The 23404-nt window shown below is 48.4% G+C and overlaps 1 protein-coding gene across 1 annotated transcript; it reads left to right on the top strand.

Annotated features, from left to right (window-relative positions):
- Nucleotides 1-1499: 1499 nt before the first annotated feature.
- Nucleotides 1500-11726, top strand: JKAMP (JNK1/MAPK8 associated membrane protein). The gene is made up of 6 exons (XM_056851520.1): nt 1500-1615; nt 3010-3164; nt 5917-6123; nt 7146-7327; nt 9895-9971; nt 11499-11726. Exons 2-6 carry the CDS (start codon nt 3103-3105, stop codon nt 11715-11717), a joined length of 747 nt encoding a protein of 248 aa, XP_056707498.1. The 5' UTR covers nt 1500-1615; nt 3010-3102; the 3' UTR covers nt 11718-11726.
- Nucleotides 11727-23404: the final 11678 nt, after the last annotated feature.

The following is a 23404-nucleotide window of genomic DNA, read 5'->3' on the forward strand; positions in this document are numbered from 1 at the left end:
GGTCAAACAGACAAACCAATATAACATGACCAAAAAAAAAAAAAAGAGAGAGAGATACCAAATCTATAAAATGCATATGTCTCACTGATTTCTTGGCTGCAGAGATCAGTCCCCCTGGAGAAAATGGTTGCTTTGCATGGTGGACTCTATGGCAATATGCCCCACTGATAGGGTTGACAGGTCCCTCTTCGCCATCAGCAGGAAGTTTTTTGGGGCGGAGCCTGAGGAGGGCGGGGTTTGGGGGAGGGACTTCAATGCCATAGAGTCCAATTGCCAAAGCGGCCATTTTTTCCAGGTGAACTTATCTATGTTGGCTGGAGATCGGTTGTAATAACAGCAGCTCTCCAGCTAGTACCTGGAGATTGGCAAGCCTACCCACTGAGGACCCTCCTCAAACTCTCCCCTCCTCGAGCTTCACCCCCAAATCACCAGGGATTTTCCAACGTGGAGCTGGCAACTCTATTCCAGAGAGTGCCCTGATAATGGGAGGGGGGGAGAGAAAAAGCTCTGCCTCTGGTTTTTATTTATTGCAGCTAGGGTCAGTTGGAGTGGTGTGGAGGGGCTGTATCTCAGCAGTAGACCCTCTGCTTGGCATGCAGAAGGTCCCAGATCCAACCCCTGGCAACTCCAGCATAGAAAAGGATCAGGTCATAGGTGATGTCGAAGACCACCGCCTGAGGCACCAGAGAGCTTTTGCTAGTCTGAGGAGACAGCGCTGGCCTTGATAGACCCAGGGTCTGATTCAGTAGAAGGCAGCTTCATGCTTTCATGTGCTTTGAGAGCGCTCTGTGGTGCTTCTCTGGTAGCATCACCTTTGCACCAGCCTTGTGAGGAATGGCAGGAAAAGGGAAGTCTTTCTTCAGCTGAGGAATTCGTTCTCTTTTTTTGTTGTTAGTCAGGTGTCCCTAGGCTCCCGTTTATTGTTGAGTCATGGAGTCCTCTTTTTTTCTCCCTGCCCTTTTTGAGTTTCATCTGAGCCATGCAGTGCTTCTTTCTTGTTTCTGACTGTAGTCACTTATAGTTCTTATTCTTAGAATCACAGAATTGGAAGGGACAACCAGGGTCATCTAGTCCAAACCCCTGCACAATGCAGGAAATTCACAACTACCTTCCCCCCCAAACGCCCCCCAGTGACCCCCACATCATGCCCAGAAGATGGCCAAGATGCCCTCCCTCTCATGAACTGCCTAAGGTCATAGAATCAGCATTGCTGACAGATGGCCATCTAGCCTCTGCTTAAAAACCTCCAGGGAAGGAGAGCTCACCACCTCCCGAGGAATCCTGTTCCACTGAGGAACCACTCTTAACTGTTATTCTTTCCCTGGCCCCTTTAAAGATTGAATAGTTTTTGCAAGGATGCTGGTTTTTGTTTTTTTGGGGGGTTGGGTATGGTCCGTCATATGACCAGAAGGCAAAGGCTTTGAGTGCTCCTCAAGCTAGATGTCCTCAGCGGAAAATGTTTAAATTGTTTTCTGTATATATCTGTATTTAAGTTTAGCTCTGGCCTTTTTTATGTTTTGTGAAAGCCGTTGACATTCAACAAGCCTGCCTTGGACTTTATTGCGGGAGAACGTTAGAAATTGTGAATGGGACAGAAATCCATGGAGATTGTGGGGTAAGTAACAAGGCTATGAAAGCCTCCTGAATATGTGAAATAGGCTTAGAGTAAGATTTTGGCATGAGTAGAATCCCCTGGGCTCTGTACAGAGGTTTATGGAAACGTCCCTTGCAGGGCGAACTGGGGTCATTTGCAGTGGATCAGAAGTTGATGTCTCCTGTGTGTGCGAATTTGTTAAAAGCACATTTTTCAGCATGCTTTGCATATAAAGGTAAAGGTCCCCTGTGCAAGCACCAGGTCATTCCTGACCCATGGGGTGACGTCACATCCCGACGTTTACTAGGCAGAATTTTCTTTACGGGGTGGTTTGCCAGTGCCTTCCCCAGTCGTCTTCCCTTTACCCCCAGCAAGCTAATTTTACCCCCAGGTACTCATTATACCGACCTTAGAAGGATGGAAGGCTAAGTCAACCTTGAGCCGGCTCCCTGAAATTGACCCCTGTCGGGCTCAAACTCAGGTCGTGAGCAGAGCTTGGACTGCAGTACTGCAGCTTACCACTCTGTGCCACAGGGCTCCTGCTTTGCATATAGCATTTAGTTTAGTTGTGCTATGGTGGGTAGAGAGTAAGCCACAGTTTGGCCAGAGCAATGTACTATAGCTTGGTATTTATACATGTTCAATTTCTTAAGGGAGGGGGCTGAGGATTCTATGGGCCCGTTCTCGTAGGACCAAAGCATGGTCTGTTACATGTGAATCTAGCTATTGTATAATATTTATTCTCTGCACTATTCCATGAACAGTTTCCTCAAACCTTGAGTCCTCTCGGATTCTAAAGGCACCAGAGTATGGATGAGATTAAAAAAAAAACTAGGGTGGCAAACTAAAAACAGATACTTCTGGGGTTTTTTGCTCGTTTACATTTTTTTGTCCCACTCTCCCCTCTCTTTCTTGGGATATCAGCTGCTTCTTAGTTCACAAGCAAATCTTAAAAAGGAAACCAAAATATTCCTTTGGTATTATTTTTCTCCTAGGCTGCTTTCAAAACTATATCTAGGCCTCAAATAGCCTGCTCTGTAAGGGTAGCTATCCAGTTTCAGCTAGTGGAAAGCGGGGAGTATTGTGTCTTTACTCCTTCCACATCTTCAGGCTGTTGGCTCCATATGCTTGTTAGGAAGTAACGAGGCCCCAAAATGGAGATAAACCCATCTGTGCTAGTGTGTGATCTGCTGGCAGTTGCAACATTTGGGCCTTTATGGAGCCCATGCTGTTAGCTTAGAGCAAGCTTAGGTTTGTAATAGATGGTACAGAGCAAGGAAAAGGATGGCATGAATGCACCTTGTGCAAAATTTCTACTTTTTAAAAAGGAACATTTCCCAGTCTTTATCTTCTCTAGAACACCTGTGTTTAGTAAAACCTTTTTGTATTAAATTATCTGCGGTGAATCCCTTTAGGTATGTCCCAGAGGACAAAGAACAGATGACCAAAAAATCTGCCGGCCGTGCGAGGGATCTCCAGAACGCTACGACTGGCTTTATCTCGGCTTCATGGCGATGCTTCCTTTGATTTTGCACTGGTTCTTCATTGAGTGGTATTCAGGCAAAAAAAGGCAAGCGCCGATTAAAATCAAATCCTGTTTCCCTCCGATGAGAGACCGAATGTAATGTATGTATTTATCTTAGCCCTGACCCAGATAGCCCCAGGCTAGCCTGATCTTGTCAGATCTGAGAAGCTAAGCTGGGTCGGCCCTGGTCAGAATTTGGATGGGCCGCTGCCAAGGACTACCAGGGTCGTGGCGCGGAGGCAGGCAGTGGCAAACACCTCCAAACGTCTCTTGCTTTTGAAAACCCTATGGGGTTGCTATAAGTCGGTTGTGACTTGATGGCATGCACAAATCTTAGCATGGTGCGGGGGGGGGGGGAGATTGGTTCTTTGGTTGCCCTTTGCTCTCATCCACCACTGATTTCTGGAAAGGAAGTCTGGGGAGGGGCCATGGCAGAGCATCTGCTTGGCTTGCAGAAGGTCCCAGGTTCAGTCTCTGGCATCTCCAGTTAAAGGGAGATGCCAGAGACTCCAGTTAAAGGGACCTCTGCCTGAGACCCTGGAAAGCCACTGCCGGTCTGAGTAGACAATACTGACCTAGATGGACCAAGGGTCTGGTTCAGTATAAGGCAGCTTCATGTGTTCATGTATTTCATCTGTGTTCTTTTTTAATCAAAGGGATACAAAAGGAAAAAGGGGGAAACAAAGGGGTATCCACAATGCAACTGAAAGGACAAAGATATATAAATAAGTCAAACAGATTGCGTTGCCACGCTATTCATCGCCACAGTACTATCAACTAGTTACCCAAGTAGTAGAAAAACTATTTAAGCGTTGCTAATCATATAATATGATCAAAACAATGATCACCTTATCGCATCTGTCAAACATATTTAATATCTCTGCAATCAAAATAGTTATCTAAATATGAAATTAAATTAAATCGCTACTCTCTTATTTTGTTTTTGTTAACAGTGGGCCTCAGCATATTTGTAGAATAATTTCCATTTTTTCATGAAACTGTTCCAGATTTATGTCATTGCCTGTATTTATCACGTTGGTCATTTTGACAAAGTGGGCTGGAACAATTCTGGTTTGTTAAAATTAAGTTTTCCATGGTGTCAGAACAAAGCATTCAGGTTGGGGTTAGGGCAGAGGTCGGCAAACCATGGCTCTTGAGCCGCATGCGGCTCTTTGGCCCCTTGAGTGCTGCTCTGCCACTTGGTTTGGAGCCCCTGCTCTCGCGCTCACTCGCGCCGGCAGCCGGGCTGCGGTTGCTCCCTTTGCGCCGGAGCCGGCATGCCTGAGAGAGAGCAAGAGAGAGCGAGAGTCGAATCCTCCCCGGCGTTTTCCCTCTCTCCCCCTCTTATCCTCCCAGGCCGTGAGGTCCCACCCCGCCCCAACTCCCTTCCCGGAAGTTCCCCCCAAGTCTTTGGGAGGCGAAAGCCTCCACCTTTGGCTCGGCCCAGGTTGATGAGCATGGAGCGTGGCAATTCCAGCTCCGGGCTCGCCTGCCGATCAGCTGTTGGGCGAGGCGGTTTCCCTCCGCCCGCTCGCTCACTGTGGCGCCCGCCCGGCCCTGCTCCGTTCCCGTTGCTGCGGTGGGCCGTAGCTCCTTCGGGGGAACAGTGGGTTCTGGCCATGCCAGCTTCCCCCCCAGGAGGCCGCTGGCCTGGGGTGTCTCTGCCTTGCCCCGGCCCGCCTTGGGCTCGGAGCCGGCCCCCTCTGAACGCTCCCGGCGTGCCTCCGTCACCAGGGAGAGGCTGGTGCTGGGCGCCTTTGCGCCGAGCCCGCCCATCTCCCGGCCAAGTTCCAGCCGCGCCGGACAGGTGCGGCCGCTGTGCCTCCCGCTCGGACTCGTTGCTCCGGCCCCCCCTCGGCGTTCTCCGGGGGATTCTGGTAAGTGGGGTTCTGCTTCAGCGGAGGGGGCGGGGTTTAGTCCTGAGGTTCAATGCTGGGCATCGGCCTCGGGACACATTCCCAATGAAAATTCACACAAAGCCAGCCATTCCAGGTCAAATCCCTTCAAGACTTGAAACAATATGCCCATATATACATGACCAGAACTCTTCCCTTACTAAAACATTATCTACTTGACGTGGGCGGGGGATGGGGGGGAGAAGGGAACCAGAATTCCATCCAAAGAACACAGCCACAAAACAGTTTTGATTCTCCCAAAGCAGATGAGGGGTTAAAGCAGAAAACTAAAATAGTGCTAACAGCAGCAATTTGTTAAACTTGTGATTTGTTAAAAATGATTTAATTTTATGGATACCTTACTTACAATTTATTTTTATCAATAAATAAGATCATTATTAAGTATGATATCAAGTTTTATTCGTTGTACCTATAGTTTAATTAAGATTTAAAACTTTAATTAAAGTTTATTAAGTTAATAAACAGTGTACCTACCTATATAGTTTAAGTTTAAGAAATTTGGCTCTCAAAAGAAATCTCAATCGTTGTACTGTTGATATTTGGCTCTTTCGACTAATGAGTTTGCCGACCCCTGGGTTAGGGAATCGAAACGATTTGGAGGGGGGAAGTATTGTGTGGTTGCTTTAACGTGTTCCTTAATGACAGTGTGACTCCTTTTAGCAATTCAGTGTAACTGTAACTGGGTGCATTTGAATGCATAATAGGCTATATTCTACTGATTTGCACAGCTAATAGCAGCCTCTTATGCCAGAGGAAGACGCTTTCATTAGCTAAGCAGAGCGGTAGGCCACAGCCCATTATCCTCAGGGTATTCAAAGGGAGCGGTTAGGAATTTAGAATCCGTTTGCTTTATTCGCAAAGCTGGTTTTCTCTCCCTCCAGCTCCAGCGCGCTGTTCCAACACATCACTGCTTTAATTGAATGCAGCGTGGCGGCGATCGTCACGCTGCTCGTGAGCGATCCCGTGGGCTCCCTGCAGATCCGGTCGTGCAAGGTGAAGATGTTGTCTGACTGGTACACCATGCTGTACAACCCGAGCCCCGACTACGTCACCACAATTCACTGCACCCACGAAGCTGTCTACCCTCTGTGAGTGTGACTTCCGCAGCCTCTCCTGTGGTCTCTGTAACAATGTCAGTAGCTGCGATGCATTGTGGGTTTTGTCAAATGCCCGGATGTTAAGGGTGTGTGTGTCCCCAAATGGGTGTTCCTGGTGCTTTGCTCCTGTGCTAATGACTTACACTGCTGGAGCTTAGCTTGTACCTCAATAGCCAAACAGAACCAGGTGGCTCATTGCTCCTTCCCAGAAATCCTCCAGATTGTACAATGGGTGAAATATACTCTTGTCATTATCCTGCTGGCTCTGGTAAGCCTGGTGAGATATCAATGATGGGAAACTACTTCAGTGGAAACTCTGCCCTCTTGACTTCACCGCAGTGGTCCATTTTCAAACTACTACGATGGCTAACCATCAGTAATCGGGCTCAATTAAAAGTATTGGCTATTACACACAAAGGCATTCTTGGATTTGGGCCGTCTCCCCCTACACACCACAACAGCCTCTCTCATCTTTGCCACCCTGCAAATGGGCAAGATCAGCCATTGCCCAGTCACTTCTCTGTTGTGGCCCCCATAAGTCAGTTGCGACTTGACGGTGCACACACACATAGTGTAAGTTCTCTGAGGACGGTAACCTGATTTTGACATATGCAAGAGGAGAAGCCTAGCAAGGAATGTGTCAAATGGCGCTCTGCTGCAAGGGAGGGGCTGTGGCTCAGTGGTAGAGCATCTGCTTGGCATGCAGAAGGTCCCAGGTTCAATCCCCGGCATCTCCAGTTAAAGGGACCAGGCAAGTAGGTGATGGGAAAGACGTTTCTGTGCCTGAGACTCTGGAGAGCCACTGCCAGTCTGAGTAGACAAGACTGACTTTGATGGACCAAGGGTCTTATTCAGTATAAGGCTGCTTCACGTGTTCATGTGTTCACAGTTGGGGGTGGGGATGTCGCATGGGTGGCACGTCGGCTGTCGACCATATCAAGAAAATAACTTGCAGCTCTCAGCGTTCCACTCCTGCACTCTAATACTCCTGATCCCCTTTCATTTTCTTGCAGATACACCATCGTGTTCATCTATTACGCCTTCTGTCTCGTGTTGATGATGATGCTTCGGCCGCTGCTGGTGAAGAAAATCGCTTGTGGGCTGGGGAAGTCGGATCGGTTTAAGAGCATCTACGCAGCTCTCTACTTCTTCCCGATCCTCACGTTGCTTCAGGCGGTCGGAGGGGGCCTGCTGTGTAAGTCGTCTTATTTTCCAGCGGCACGACCATAGCTGGTGACAGGTTGGCAGTGGGCAAAGGAAATAGCTCCTTCCGGTGTATGCCGTTAAAATCACTGCAGCACACAGATATCTTGTGCACACCAAAGTGGTTGGCTCTTCTCTTTCCAGGAAAAGACTAACCAAATATTTTGGGAAACCGATTGAGGAGCACTTAGGGCTGTTTAGCTTGGAAAGAAGGTGGTTAAGAGACATGATAGAGCTCTATAAAATTATGCATGGTCTGGAGAGAGTGGACAGGGAGCAGCTTTTCTCCCTCTCTCATAATACTAGGACGTGGGGTCATCTGCTGAAGCTGGAGGGCGAGAGATTCAAAACAGCTAAAAGGAAGTATTTCTTCACACAACGCAGAGTTAAATGGTGGAACTCCCTGCCCCAGGATGTGGTGATGGCTGCCGACTTGGAAGGCTTGAAGAGGGGAGTGGACGTGTTCATGGAGGAGAGGGGTATTCATGGCTACTAGTCAAAATGGCTACGAGTCATGATGAATACCTATTCTCTCCAGGATCAAAGGAGCATGCCTATTATATTAGGTGCTGTGGAACACAGGCAGGAGAGTGCTGCTGCAGTTGTCTTGTTTGTGGGCTTCCTAGAGGCACCTGGTTGGCCACTGTGTGAACAGACTGCTGGATTTGATGGGCCTTGGTCAGATCCAGCATGGCTTTTCTTAGGTTCTTATGTTCTTAACACAGGCAGGAGAATGATGCTGCAGTCATATGAAGCTGCCTTATACTGAATCAGACCCTCGGTTCATCAAAGTCAGTATTGTCTACTCAGAGCAGCAGCGGCTCTCCAGGGTCTCAGGCAGAGTTCTTTCACATCACCTACTTGCCTAGTCCCTTGAACTGGAGATTCCGGGGATTGAACCTGGGACCTTCTGCATGCCAAGTAGAGGCTCTGCCACTGAGCCATGGCCCCTCAAATATTAATCTCCTTGTTTGTGGGCTTCCTAGAGTCACCTGGTTGGCCACTGTGTGAACAGACTGCTGGACTTGATGGGCCTTGGTCTGATCCAGCAGGGCCTTTCTTATGATTTTAACGTTACTCTCTCTGCCAAAAACAGTAGGCCCAAGTCAAGCCTCCTGGACGTTGGCCACAAAATCTCAGGCATACTGATTCGAATCCAGTAGCATCTTAAAGGCCAACGATTTTCATGGTGTAAGCTTTTGAGAGATACAAATAGGAATGACGATCTGTATCTAACAAAGGGAGCTTTGACCCTGGAGAACTTATCTTGTCGGTCTCTAAGGTGCTGTTGGACTCAAGCAGTGGAATCAGCTACCTAGGGAGGTGGTGACTTCCCTCTTACTGGCAGTCTTTAAGCAGAGGATGGACAAACACTTGTCAGGGATGCTCTAGGCTGATCCTGTTTTGAGCAGGGGATTGGACTATATGGGTGGTATAGCCCCTTCCAACTCTATGAGTGGATGAATCTTGCTCTTCTACTGTAGACCCACACAGCTACCCCTCTGAAACTATGCTGAAAGGCAGTTGGGTTTGACATTTTGTTGCTTTCTAGCAGGCAATCTGAGTTCCTCTGGCATACTTTCTAAACTTCCATTGAAGTTGCCTGAATAGGGCTTCTCTGTGCATTGTTAATTAAATCAAGTTCATAGAATCCAATAATCAGAGTTGGAAGGGACCACCAGGGTCATCTAGTCCAACCCCTTGCACAATGCAGGAAATTCACAACTACCTCCCTCCCACACCCTCCGTGCCCAGAAAATGGCCAGGGTGCCCTCCCTCTCATGATCTGCCTAAGGTCATAGAATCAGCATTGCTGACAGATGGCCATCTAACCTCTTCTTAAAAACCTCCAGGGAAGGAGAGCTTACCACCTCTCGAGGAAACTTGTTCCTCTGAGGAACAGCTCTGTTAGAAAGTTCTTCCTAATGTCTAGATGGAAACTCTTTTGATTTAATTTCAACCTGTTGGTTCTAGTCCGACCTTCTGGGGCAACAGAAAACAACTCGGCACCATCCTCTATATGACAGCCCTTCAAGTACTTGAGAAAAGGTCTTTGAGAAAAGCACTTCACCTCCCGGAAATGTGCTCCTTTCTAGACAGTTTCATCCTAAAAACATGGCAGAAAGCCTCTGGAGGCAGGAACTAAAGGCTCCTCCCCACAGAGACTTGTTTAAATTAAGCCAGGCACCCTCGGACACGTCAGGTAAGAGTCACTTGTGTGCCTTGTTTTGGAGCAGCGTTCCAAGGGCAGTCTCCTCTTCATTATTCCAAGTCTAGCCTCTGCTTAAGAGTGAGCGATGCATTAGATCAGAGATTCCCAAACTGTGCTCCAAGGAGCATTTGGTGCTCCGCGAAACATCTCCTAGTGCTCCATGAAGAGACTGGGAAGAAAAATACTACTGTCGTTCAGTTTAGTGTGAAGGTGCTAGGTGAAAATTAGTGCTCCGTGATGAATTTCTCTCCTTAAAAGTGCTCCATGACTCAAAAAATTTGGGAAACTGTGCATTAGACAGACTTGGTGTTGCTATGTCAAGGTGACCTCCTGCTATTTCCTTCCAGACTATGCCTTCCCCTACATCATCCTAGTGTTGTCCCTTGTTACCCTGGCTGTGTACATGTCAGCTTCCGAAGTCGAGGTAAGTAAGATGTTGGCTTGCTTTTAAAGTTGCATTTGGGTTTAGAGCTAGAATTCGAAAGCTGAGAAGCAGGAGGCAAAATGGAGACAGCAACAAATGTAGGCTCAGAAGCGGCTGGCTGTATTTGCTGTCTGGAACAAGAATATTGTAAGCTGCTTTGATAGTTGTTGTGAGCTGCCTTGAACCAAGAGGAAAAGCGGGATATAAATATTTTAACAAATAAATACAGAGTGGCCTGTTCCATCGTTACCTTCCGCGTGCCTCAAGAACTGTGTGTTTTGGGTAGAATTAGGCTTTTTACTCATTAGCTCTTGGGGCTGGCTCAGTTCAGGCAGTCATTCCACTGTGTGGATAAGGAGAAGCTGTTGTGTAGAACTCATGAGTAAAGGAAGGGTCTTAAGTGGAGAGCCAGCATGGCGTAGTGGTTAAGAGCAGTGGTTTGGAGCGGTGGAGTCTGACCTGGAGAACCGGGTTTGATTCCCCATTCCTCCACATGAGCGGCAGAGGCTAATCTGGTGAACTGGATTTGTTTCCCTGCTCCTCCACATGAAGGCAGCTGGGTGACCTTGGGCTAGTCACAGCTCTCTTAGAGCTCTCTCAGCCTCACCTACCTCACAAGGTGTCTGTTGTGGGGAGGGGAAGGGAAGGTGATTTGATTCCTCAACAGGTAGAGAAAAGCAACATATAAAACCAACTCTTCTTCTTCTCACATCCGTCAGCATTCTGAGCAGCCAGCAGGGCAGAAGAGGCCCAGAGGGGGAGGGAGGAGAAAGGAAAGTGCCGGAAGGCTTTCTTTTCAACTACGGTGGTGTTAAGTTTGCAGCTGATTTTACTGTGTTGGGCAAAGACAGGCCCCCGCAGAGCACATGACAAATGAGAGAAGGTTGATCAGTTATGAGATGGTCCGCTGCTTCTCTTTTGCCCTGGCTACTGTAGGGCAGTAAGCCAGTCAATTCCCAGTCTCTCTCGCCCTGCCAACTGCTCTGAATGGTGATGGGTGTATACCCCCCCATTTTGGAGTTGTTCGCATCCAAAAAATGGCTCCCACATACGTTGTGGAGAACCAAATCTCTTGTTTTGGCCCCGCCCCACCCCCGCCCCTAAGACGAAGGAAAACGGGTTGCTTTAAAACTCCTGGGACTTTATCGTATTTTTCCGTGTATAAGATTATGTTGTTTTCTTTTTAAAAATTAGTAAAAAAAATTGGGCGTCATCTTATACTCAGAATACACGGGAAAATATGGGCGGGGAAGAGAGCAGGGCCCATCGGAAGGCTGACAGGCGGGGAAGAGAATGGGCGTCCAGCCTTCCGATGGGCCCCACTCTCTTCCTCTCGCATATTTTTCCATGTATAAGCCGCCCCCATGTATAAGACAACCCCTGATTTCTTAATTTTGGATTAAAAATAGGGGGCGTCTTATACACAGAAAAATACGGTATTCTGCCCCTCTCTTATTGAATGTTTCTGACCACAAAATGGTTAAAAAACACACTAACGAGAAAAAAAATTATATTCCGCTCTGCCAGACTTTCAAGGATCTCTTCGTCCGGAAGAAGCGGCTGATCGTGCTGTTCAGCCACTGGGCCCTTCACGCCTACGGGATCATCTCCATCTCCAAGCTGAATTACATTTACCAAGATTTGCCCCTGCTGGCTCTGGTGCCAGCCCCGGCTCTTTTCTACTTGCTCACCGCAAAGTACACCGAGCCTTCCCGGATACTCTCCGAAGGAGCCAACGGACATTGACCTTCATGGGTGCCAAGCCGTGCAGGCAGCGGGGCTCTATGATCTTTGGAGCGACTTGGGCCCATCTGTCCTTCCCGTGTTAGAGAAGTTGTTGGTTCCCTCTGGAACATCTCCCACGTACCGCTCTCTGGGGTCACCTAGGCTTCAGCCCCACAAAGTGGGACTCTTCCCTCCGCGAGCTACGGGCAGGCCGCCCGTTACCTGGAACGTCTCCACGGTAGGGTCCAACGGTCCTGTCGACTTCAGTGGCAAAGGATCAAGGCCCATCCCTGTACAGACAGTTGTGTGTATGACGCGTGAATGTGGAACGTTTTGTACAAGGTACTCGGAAACACAGTCTGAATAACTTATTTATTTCACCGGTACTGTATTGTAGTCTCATCTTTATTAAAAGCAGTAAAATAGAGCTTCCGTATTGTAATGGCTCCCACGACCCTCCCAGATTCTTCGTTTCTAGATAAGAGAGATTTGACAGAACGCTATAACAGAAACTCTCCAAATCATGTAGGCATTTTTGGGGGGATCCACATAACAACGTAATATCTTTTGTGTTAATGGGATTTGCACAATGAAGATTCCTGGGGCAGACGGTGCCTTTTCAAGCACCGTTCAGCTTGCAAAAACCGGGCATTCCTTTGCTTGCCTCCCACGTTCCACTGGGATCTGCTACAAGGTAATGGAGGATGGGACTGGAGAGCGCCCCTACAAGTAACATAAGAGTTGTGTGAATGCATGAACAGATGCACCAAATAAACAAAACGCTGTGCCAAAAGTTTTAAATTCCACACCAGGAAAAGCTGAATTCTGCAATGTATTTGACATCTCTTATTTTGTTCAGTCTGTCGGCTGTCTTGGACTTCCCAGTCAAGGGGAAGGAGAAGAATGAAAAGGATATTAAGGCTCCGTAAAGGGATCTCACTGTTCATGGCACTTGGTACGGATTGCCGTGGTAGCCCTTCCGAACGGCCCTGTATGGTGGGCCTTGGTCATTATTATTTGCTTTTGCGTTTCATGATTGTATTTTTAAGTGGGGCCACCTTGAGTGTGTATTGTAGGGAAAGCTGGTGCTGAAATTCTCCAAATAAGGGTTGTTGGTGAGGGAGGTTAAAGGATGTGGACCAGTGACTGGCTGGGACCTTTAAACCAGACATCCCAGTGCATTCTCGTAAGGGTTCTGTTACACCCGCAGCATAAAATGGAAAGAAAATAAATACACAGCCGAGGGAAAGGATTTTTGCTGTTCTACCAGATCTGTGGCTCAGTGGTAGAGCCTCTGCTTGGCAGGCAGAAGGTCCCAGGTTCAATCCCCGGCATCTCCAGTTAAAGGGACTAGGCAAGTAGGTGATGTGAAAGACCCCCGCCTGAGACCCTGGAAAGCCACTGCCAGTGTGAGTGGACAATACTGACTTTGACGGAACAAGGGTCTGATTCAGTATAAGGCAGCTTCATGTGTTCGTGTGTCGTCCCCCCCCCCCCACCTTTCTTGTTAGCTCATTTGCAGTAAGCATTACCTCTGTAGGTGTGCTTACGTCCCTGGCAGAAACTGCATCGGGGCTGGGCTACGTTCAGTTAAAACCCAGGCCTGTCTTTCTGGTGTCAGGATAAATCTGGCCAGCAGTGGCTTAACCAAGGGGGTAGTGCTTGAGGCAAATGCCCCCCAGCTCACTGCAACCCTGTGGAAGAGGCGAAGGACCTAATGGTCCTTCCCTCCTGGTTACCAAGGTGTCCTTTAACACGCAGTGTAAGGATTGTTTTTGTGTTAGACATCGTCACCAATCACTTATGGCAACCCCAGTAGGGTTTTCAAGACAAGGGACTAACAGATTGTTTGTCATTGCCTGCCTCTGTGTGATGACCCTGGTATTCCTTGGTCTCCGAAGCAAATACTAATTAGGGCTGACTGTGAACACATGAACACCTGAAGCTGCCTTCTACTGAATCAGACCCTTGGTCCATCAAAGTCAGACCGGCAGCGGCTTTCCAGGGTCTCAGGCGGGGGTCTTTCACATCACCTAATTGCCTAGTCTCTTTAGCTGGAGATGCTAGGGACTGAACCTGAGACCTGCATGCCAAGCAGGTGCTCTACAAACTGAGCCACGGCCCCTCCCCAAACATCTGGTGGTCATCTTGGAAGAGGCTTAGCTTCCAAGATCTGACAAGATTAGGCTAGCCTGGGCCCTCCAGGTCAGGGCCTGGATTGTTGGCGGGGGGAGGTTAAAGGAAGAGGGCCAGAGAGCAGCCAAGACCTCTGACCCAAACATGGGAGTGGCTCCTAGCCACTCTTGTTACCCTCAGAATAAGATGGGAAACAACAAATACAGAGCAGAGAGCAAAGCAGAAAGAAGTGTTTTAAAGGTACCTTAGTAACGATGGAAGGACTGTTAGGTGTTTTGGCTCCTCCCCAGGGTGGCAGGGACAACGCAGCGGGAGTGAGGCAGTGGAGAACGTTGCTCCTTCCAGAATCTCCCATCTGAGCTTCCCCCGGGTTGCCTCCCTCTACAGCCGGCAATACGTTCTGGACCATGAACATCTGAAGCTGCCTTCTACTGAATCAAACCCATGGTCCATCAAAGTCAGCATTGTCTACTTAGACCCGCAGCGGCTCTCCAGAGTCTCAGGCCTTTCTTTCAAATCACTTAATGCCTGGTCCTTTTAATGGGAGATGCCGGGGATTGAACCTGGGACCTTCTGCATGCCAAGCAGATGCTCTGTCACTGAGCCACAGCACCTTAGTCTCCAAGGGTTGCCAGTCTCTAAGGAGTACAACAATACAAGCCTATGCTGAAATTTGTTTGCAGTCTCTAAGAAGTGGCTGGAGAATTTCCAGAGTTACAACTGGTCTCCAGGTGACCAGAGATCAGTTTCCCTGGAGAAAATGGCTGCTTTGGAAGGTGGACTCTATAGCATGCTACCCCATTGAGGTCACTCCCCAGTCTCCAACCCCCAAATTTCTAGGAATTTTCCAACTCAGAGATGGCAACTCTAGGGTGGAGCCTGGGAAGGTCAGGGCCTGGGGACAGGAGGGACCTCAGCACACATGAAGCTGCCTTATACTGAATCAGACCCTTGGTCCATCAAAATCAGTATTGTCTACTCGGACCTGCAGTGGGTCTCCAGGGTCTCAGGCTGAGGTCTTTCACATCGCCTACTTGCCTAGTCCCTTTAACTGGAGCTGCTGGGGATTGAACCTGGGACCTTCTGCATGCCAAGCAGATGCTCTACCACTGAGCCATGGCCCCTCCCCTTCTGCTTCTGCCCTTGGATGTAGTTCTGGTGATACTGACAGCCCTACTTGGTGAGGTAATATGGCAGCTAAGTACCTGTGCTAAGAGTGTAACTTTTGCTGTTTGCGTCTGAGCGACCCTGAACTGGTCCCATTCCACTAATCTTGGCTGGGCCCCAATAGAAACGTTACCTCTATGCTGGGTTTGCTCATTATCAAAGACACCAGTCCCTCGTAGTTCAGCTGCAGCCCGTCGCTCACGTAGTCCACCACCCCACTTCGTCCCTTAACTCTCACGATGTGCTCCTTGAGGGCCTTCAAGACTTTATGCTGCACCTTCAGGAAGAGCTATGGAAGGACAGAGTGAGAAGGTTCACCTTTGGACTGGGTGAGACATTCGATTACATTCTTTGCCTCGGGCCCTTCTCTCCTACATTCCCGTCCACCTGTTTCCTATCCTGTTTTGTCGGAGCTGAAAAAGGTGAATGTAGAGCCCTGTGGCACAGAATGGTAAACTGCAGTACTGCAGTCAAAAGCTCTGCTCACGACCTGAGTTCGATCCCGACAGAAGTCGGTTTCAGGTAGCAGGCTCGAGGTTGACTCACCTTCCATCCTTCCAAGGTCGGTGAAATGAGTACCCAGCTTGCTGGGGGTAAAGGGAAGATGACTGGGGAAGGCACTGGCAAACCATCCCGAAAACAAAGTCTGCCTAGGAAACTTTGGGATGTGACATCACCCCATGGGTCAGGAATGACCCAGTGCTTGCACAGGGGAACTTTATCTTTACATAAGAAAGGCCATGCTGCATCAGACCTTAGGTCCATCAAATCCAGCAGTCTGTTCACACAATGGCCAATGCAACACATCTTTTCTTCTAACATGCCGTGGAGGAGGAGAGATGTCCAAAATGCTGTTCTCTTCCTCTCCTGTATACCAAGTCTTAACTCTTTACACAGGCTTCTAATTCGGCTCTTTGCTCTTTTCAACCAGTAAGAAATTCTGCTGGGGTGGGCCGTAGGACACTGTTGTGGCCAAACCGACACAGAATCTCATGGCTCCAATGCTTCTATTGTGACGTGTGCGCTTGGCCTTCAGAAACTCCTTTGTCCCCTGGCCATGAAGGGTCATACTCAGGGGACAGACATAGACACAAGGATAGGCATTTTGCAAAGGGAGTCCAAAAGTGGCACTGTTGAGGTCAAGGGCCTATTCTTGTGATGGTCCATATTTTTAATAAGTGCTACTCATTCATAAGTTTAGAACATAAGAAAGGCCCTGCTGGATCAGACCAAAGTCCAGCAGTCTGTCCACAATGGCCAACCAGGTGCTTCTAGGAAGCCTGCAAACAAGACCATTGTCCTGCCTGTGTTCCACAGAACCTAATATAATAGGCATGCTCCTCTGATCCTGGAGAGAATAGGCATGCATCATGACTGGTATCCATTTTGACTAATAGCCATGGATAGCCCTCTCCCCCATGAACATGTCCACTCCCCCCTTAAAGACTTCCAAGTTGGCAGGCATCCCCACATCCTGGAGCAGGGAGTTCCACAATTTAACTATACGTTGTAGGAAGAAATACTGTGGAAGCACAATAGGTGTGAGTTTCCCAGGGCAATAAGCATTTGTTCATCCACATTATTCAGGCTCAGCCCCCCCCCCCCCCATGCACAAGAGTCACAATCCACAGATGACTAAATTCTGAGGATTTTTTTAAAACTTGGCTTTGGCTCTTAGCAACAGATAATTGGAAGAAGCCAACCAGAGATTTGCAGACATCCACACCTTATTTGTTCTGCTCTTTGCAAAGCGTGCTAGAAAGTTTAAAACATTTGTATGCTGCCTTTCCACCCACTTTGGGCCTTCAATGGGCCAATCAATTAAAAGACATGAACAATAAGCTTTGAAAAACCACTATGCAAATATAAAGAAGACAAGAAGAAGGGTGCGTAAGGGTTTTACTGTACAAAACAGAAAAATCTTCCACAGCTTGATGGAAGACAGTGAATCTCCTTGGGAAGGAATTCCACAATTCTGATGCCACGAATGAGAAGGTCCTGTCTCATGTTCCCGTTCATCCAGCCTCAGATGCTGGGGGCACCCAAAGCAGGGCTTTAAAATAAGAAGAGTTGGTTTTTATATGCCGACTTTCCCACTCTGAGTGACAAGGGCATCTTGCAGCTCGGGTTATTCACGCCCACTGCTCGGGGAGGCAGGACTAATTTTTAACTTCCTGTCTCCTAGGGCGGGAATAGCCCCAGCTTCCAGTTTCCTTCCTGCCTTGCCGGGGAGCACTTGTGTACAGCAGAGCTGCTGTAGATTCTTAGCTAGAATAGGGAAATCTCTATATCTGTTACCTTTATTCATCTAACTTTTATCTAAGTCTATCTATTTGTCTTACCTAAATCTATTACCTAAATCTATCTATTTACAAAAAAAAAAAAAAATTTAAAACTCTCTTGTGTGTCTTCCATCTGTGGACTCAAACCCTTTTTCGTCTTCCCGTTCGTCGACTTCACTCCTTTTACTCTAAATATTCCCTCGGAAGCCATGGCTACTACCGCCGCTTCCAGAGGGCGGGAGGACAATGACTACTTATTCGAGGCCAATCACGATTGTGCCCTGCGCGCGAAGCAGAAGACCGAGCCACTGCACAGATGGCCACAGAAACAATGGAGCCTTCCGATTGCCGCACAGGCGGTCCCTCAGAATGGCAAAAGCCACCCGGAGACCAAGCCAAATACCGGCCCGTCTCCAAGAAAGCAACGTCCAAGAAGCATCATGGCAGCCGCGGTAGAAAGAGCGCGAAACAGCAGCGTCCCCTGACGTCTGACGCCACAACCGTAGGCAAACACAGCCGTCCCTCCAAAACAAAACCGGAGGAAGAACCGGCCGGGTCTCCGCGTGCAGATTACCCCCCTCTCATGATGACGACGGAGGGTAATGTAGCCCCCCCACGGGTGGAGCAGGGGGAGGGAGAGCAGCGACCATCGTGTGCCTCCAAGTCTTCAAGATGCTGTTGGACAGATTTGGAAACCTACTGGTGGACCTGTTCGCTTCCATACAGAACCGCAGGCTGCCAAGATTTTACACCCGCTTCTACCATCCTCAAACAGAACAGACGGATGCTCTGACATCTCATTGGCCTCCGGGAACCCTATATGCCTTCCCTCCCCTCCCCATCCTGCAAAAAGTCATCAGGAAAATATGATCAGACAGAGCGACTGTAATTCTGATCGCAGCAGACTAGCCAAGAAGACCATGGTACGCGGCCCTAACAGCCATGGCGATCCAACGACGGTGGCGACGGCCTATCCTACCCAACCTACTACAACAGGGACCAGTTCAACATCCCAATCCCGAATGGTTCAGGTTAACCGCTTGGCCATTAAGCGGCACCAACTGACAACTCTAGGTTTGAGCCAAGAAGTGATTGATACTGTTCTGAGCCAGGAGGCCATCCACCAGGAGAATCTACGACTATACCTGGAAGGCTTTTGCCAGATGGTGCCGTAGAAAAGGTCAAGACCCATTACTCATCGACCTTCCTCACTTCTTATCTTTCTTACACAATGGGGTAAAACAAAAGCTCCGACCTGGCACACTACGCAAGCAGGTGGCAGCCATCTGGACAGTCTTACATCCTTAGATGGTTTCACCTTATCGGGGCACCCACAAGTGAAAGCGTTCCTAAAGGGGGTCACCCAGACTAACCCCCCAGCAGTACACAGATTCCCAACCTGGAGACTCAACGTCGTGCTGACAGCCTTGACCAAGCCTCCGTTTGAACCACTCTGCGAGATTCCACTCCGCCTACTGTCCATGAAGGTCCTATTCCTCACCGCCATCACTTCGGCCAGGAGGATATCCGAGATTCGGGCACTATCAATCCGCAAAGATCTGTGCATTTTCCACCAGGATAAGGTGGTCCTTCGGCCGGACCCCACCTTTATTCCTAAAGTGAATTCTCTGTTCCATCATCAACAGGAACTTCATCTGCCCTCCTTCTCCACTAATCCTATCACTCCAAAACAAAGAGAGTGGCATACCCTAGACGTGCATAGAGCAATTGGCACATATATTCATCGTACAGCTCCATTTAGGAAGTCAGAGGCACTGTTCATATCTCCATCGGCTCCTATCTGGGTAACAAGATGTCTCGACAATCGACTGGTCAAACAATGCATCGCAGAAGCTTACACAGCATCTAAACTTGCGGTACCCATGGGCATAACGGGCCACTCGATCAGAAGTGCCGCAACCATGGCAGCACACAACAATCAGGCATCCATTGATGAGATCTGCAAAGCGGCCACCTGGTCCACCATCTCTACCTTTGTGAAACATTATAAAATTAATACCTTGGCTTCCACGGATGCCACATTTGGCAGAAAAGAACTGCAACATGTCACAAATGACTAGACAAGCCTTTTCCCACCCGGGATTTAGCTTTTGGACATCCCAAGCTGCAAGATGCCCCTGTCCCTCAGAGCGAGAACGGACCCTTGTTTACTCACCGAGAAGGTTCCTTCCGCTCTGAGGGACAAGGGCATCTTGCCCACCCAAAAAGAATCAGGCCAGGGTGGTGCTCTGTTTAGAAAAATTTCCTCAAATATTTGCACCAAAAACATAGAGATGCAGGAAAAATGCCTTCACCTTACTATTCTTCTGTATATAACGTTCAACTCTTGTTCTGTTATTACTTCCACTTAACACTCAGTTGGTTATTGTTACTGTTATCCAAAGTTATGGTTACATGTTTTTTCTCCTGTCTCTAGTACCTGGTTAGTAGGTAAAGTGGAAGCTGGGGCTATTCCCGCCCTATGAGACAGGAAGTTAAAAATTAGTCCTGCCTCCCCGAGCAGTGGGCGTGAATAACCCGAGCTGCAAGATGTCCCTCTGAGCGGAAGGAACCTTCTCAATGAGTAAACAAGGGTCCGTTCTCTACCACTTAAGGAAGAATTAAACTGGCTTACAATCACCTTCCCTTCCCCTCCACACAACAGACACCCTGTGAGGTAGGTGGGGCTGAGAGAGCTCTAAGAGAGCTATAACTGGACCAAGGCTTCATGTGTAGGAGTGGGGAAACAAATCCAGTTCACCAGAGCAGCCTCTGCTGCTCACGTGGAGGAGCGGGGAATCAAACCCGGTTCTCCAGATCAAAGTCCACCACTCCAAACCACCGCTCTTAGCCACTACACCACGCTGGCTCTCTTACTGGTCTTACTGGTTGGGCAGGTACTCCTGAGTCAGGTTCTTAGTTTCAGCATTCAAATGCCAACTTTTAACGGCAGTTCTGAGAATCAGATGCTGCTCTCTTTTCTCCAAGGTTGCTCCGACCACCTGCTTTCCGTCTGAAATCTACTGTGGCTTTACATGTCTACAAAAGTTACCAGCGCATGTCATCTCCTTTTCTGATAGGATGCTCTGCCCTAAGACCTGCCCTAAGACCCGGCCGTTTCAAAACGATTGGCACAGCAACAGCTCCCAGTGTGCTGTGCGTGCAGACGTTCTTCGTACCACGCCGCCAAAACATACCTCCCAAAGATGTTTATCCTGTGTCCACCTCTTGTCAAAAAGATCTAAAAGAAATTCAGGGGTTTTAAAGGTTGCTCGCAAAAATAGTGCAAATTCAAAGCAATTTTTAAATGTTCAGATATTTGCAAAAGAAATTACTTATACCCTACTTTTCTCCCCGGTGGACACTCAAGCAGCTTACAACCTTCTCCCTTTTTCCATTTCATAACATCCCCTGTGAGGTAGGCTATGCTGAGCATGTGGCTGGGTCAAGGTCCCCCTGTAAGCCCCAGCAAAGGGGGGGGGTTAGAACTTGTGTCTCCCAGATCTCAGTCCAACACTCTAGCCCAGGGGTCCCCAACCTTTTTGAGCTCACGGGCACTTGGAATTCTGACTCAGCAGGGTGGGCGCAGCAACTAAATGGCCATCAAAAATGGCTGCCGCAGGAGGAGGAGCCAGACACAAAATGGCGGCTGCAGTTTACCTTCAGTCACACAATGAAGATCCATGTGGTGGCAGCAGCTGCCAAAGCAACATTTTGAAAAAAATCAGCAACTCAAATCTCTAATAGCCAATCAGAAGCCTTGCTGGGCAAAAGCCCTACCTGGCCACGCCCTCTTCCTAAAAATGCTTGGTGGGCACCATGGCACCCACGGGTACCACACTGGGGACCCCTGCTCTAGCCAGGGTTGCCAATCTCCAGGTACTCAGTACAGGGGCGACAAAAATGTACAATAACAATTACTGTTAAGTGCAACCAATGTTTATCCTATGGAGTCTAAATACAACTATACATATAAACATACAGTGTTATGTACAAGCATACAAAAATAACAAGCACAACCAAACAAGTCCACATGGATGGTGACACAGACACTAACAAAATTCACAAAAATGCAAGGTCTTTGGCAAGGTGTTGCATTCTTCTATAAGTCCCATGCAGGTAAGTGTGCAATTCTAGCAGAAATACCAATTTTAGAGGAGTAACTTGATGGAGGATACGACCGTTTCAAATTCTTATGGGTAGAATTCTTCATCAGTCCTTCATATAGATTCCTCTAATATTGCACATCTTAAAGATTAAATTTCAAAATACTGGATGCATGTTAGTTCCCACGAAGGGTAGTTATCCTTAAGGCAGCCCCAAAAACCTCCTGTTGGTGGCGAAGAGGGACCTGGCAACCCTAGCTCTAGCCACTATACTAGGCTGGCTAGAGTGTTTTTAGCTTTAGGCCCTTAGCTATGGCACTACAGCCCGAAAAGGCCAGCCCTGCAAACGGTGCTTCTGCCCCTATTGTTGAAGTTGGTTTCGCCTGTTCATTTTCAATAGTTCATCTGGCTGCAGAACCACACACAAAGAGCAGTGGTCAATGGCATTTCATCTGAATGGTCCAGCAGGGTGCCACTGGGTTCAGTTCTGGGCCCGGTACTTTTCAATATTTTTATAAATGATCGGGATGAAGGTGTGGAGGGGCTACTCGTTAAATTTGCAGACGACACCAAATTAGGAGGAGCAGTGAACACCCCAGAAGATAGAGATCAAATCCAACAAGATTTTAACCACTGGAAAAGTGGGTGGATGTGAACAGGATGCAGTTCAACAAGGATAAGTGCCAAGTTCTGCATCTGGGTAACAGAAATGAGGGACACGCGTACTGGATGGGGGGGCGGGGTACACTTCTAGGTAGCAGTGCGAGCTTCCTCCTCACTGGCAGTCTTTAAGCAGAGGCTGGACAAGCACTTGTCCAGGATGTTCTAGGCTGATCCTGCGTTGAGCAGGGGGTTGGACTGGATGGCCTCTATGGCCCCTTCCAACTCTATGAATCTATGATTCTATCTACCCCCACCCCACCCTTCTGCAGCTACCAGCTCCGCGCCATCTGTTGCTTACTGTGAAGGACTCTCACATCCTCCTGGGCTTGCTGCCGCTTTGATCGATAGACTTCTGCCTCCGTCTCCAGATTGGAAATTTCTGCTCTCAGGTAAGCAATGGCCTGTGGGGGTTATGGAAAGCGCCATCAAGCCGCAGCTGCCATATGGCGACCCCCGCTGGGCTTTCGAGGCGAGAGACAAACGGTGGTGGTTTGCCCTTGCCAGCCTTTGCGTAGAGAGCCTGGACTTCCTTGGTAGTCTCCCATGTGATGGACAAAGGGCTGACCCTTGAGAGAAGTTCAGAGAAAAGGAGTGGGCGGAGCTAAGGAGCTTTCTCAGTTCTGAAGAAAGGAACTGTATTCTGGTTTTAGTAACCTGCGTGTTCAGAAGCTGCGTTTGACTCTGGGAACCTGAAGGGTTGAGATTTGCCTCAGCTGGTTGTAAAACATATCCTGTGGAGTGACAGGCAAAGATTGGGAGGAAAAGGGGCCCTTTCTCAGTTCACTAGAAGGGAATAGGCTCTGGGGAGGAGATATTCCAAATGCAGGGTGTTGTCTAGGGATTACTGCCACAGAGAACTGGAGAGTGAGATAGTGAGAACGAAGAGAGATTTGAGGAGAAATCTCCATACTTGTGTGTTTCTCTGGGGTAAGAGAGATTGTATGGTCTCTACCTTCCCTGTTAGCTAGGCAGCAGAGTCTGAACAGAAACATCTATTAAGACATTCTGGGAACTGAACTGAAATAGTGAACTTAATCTAAGAACTCTAATTGTGTACCAACTATGCCATCTAAGGTCTATGCCTTTTCTGAACTGAAACTTATAAAATTAGCTCTGGTTCTAGGCTTTTCCTAACCTAGAGGGGCTGTGGCTCAGTGCTAGAGGATCTGCTTGGCATGCAGAAGGTCCCAGGTTCAATCCCCGACATCTCTAGTTAAAGGGACTAGGCAAGCAGGTGATCTGCCTGAGACCCTGGAGAGCCGCTGCTGGTCTGAGTAGACAATACTGACTTTGATGGACCAAGGATCTGATTCAGTATCAGGCAGCTTCATGTGTTCATCGTTTCCCCTCTAAA

The sequence above is a fragment of the Euleptes europaea genome, chromosome 6 (genome assembly GCF_029931775.1).
Source record: "Euleptes europaea isolate rEulEur1 chromosome 6, rEulEur1.hap1, whole genome shotgun sequence".
Taxonomy (NCBI): domain Eukaryota; kingdom Metazoa; phylum Chordata; class Lepidosauria; order Squamata; family Sphaerodactylidae; genus Euleptes; species Euleptes europaea.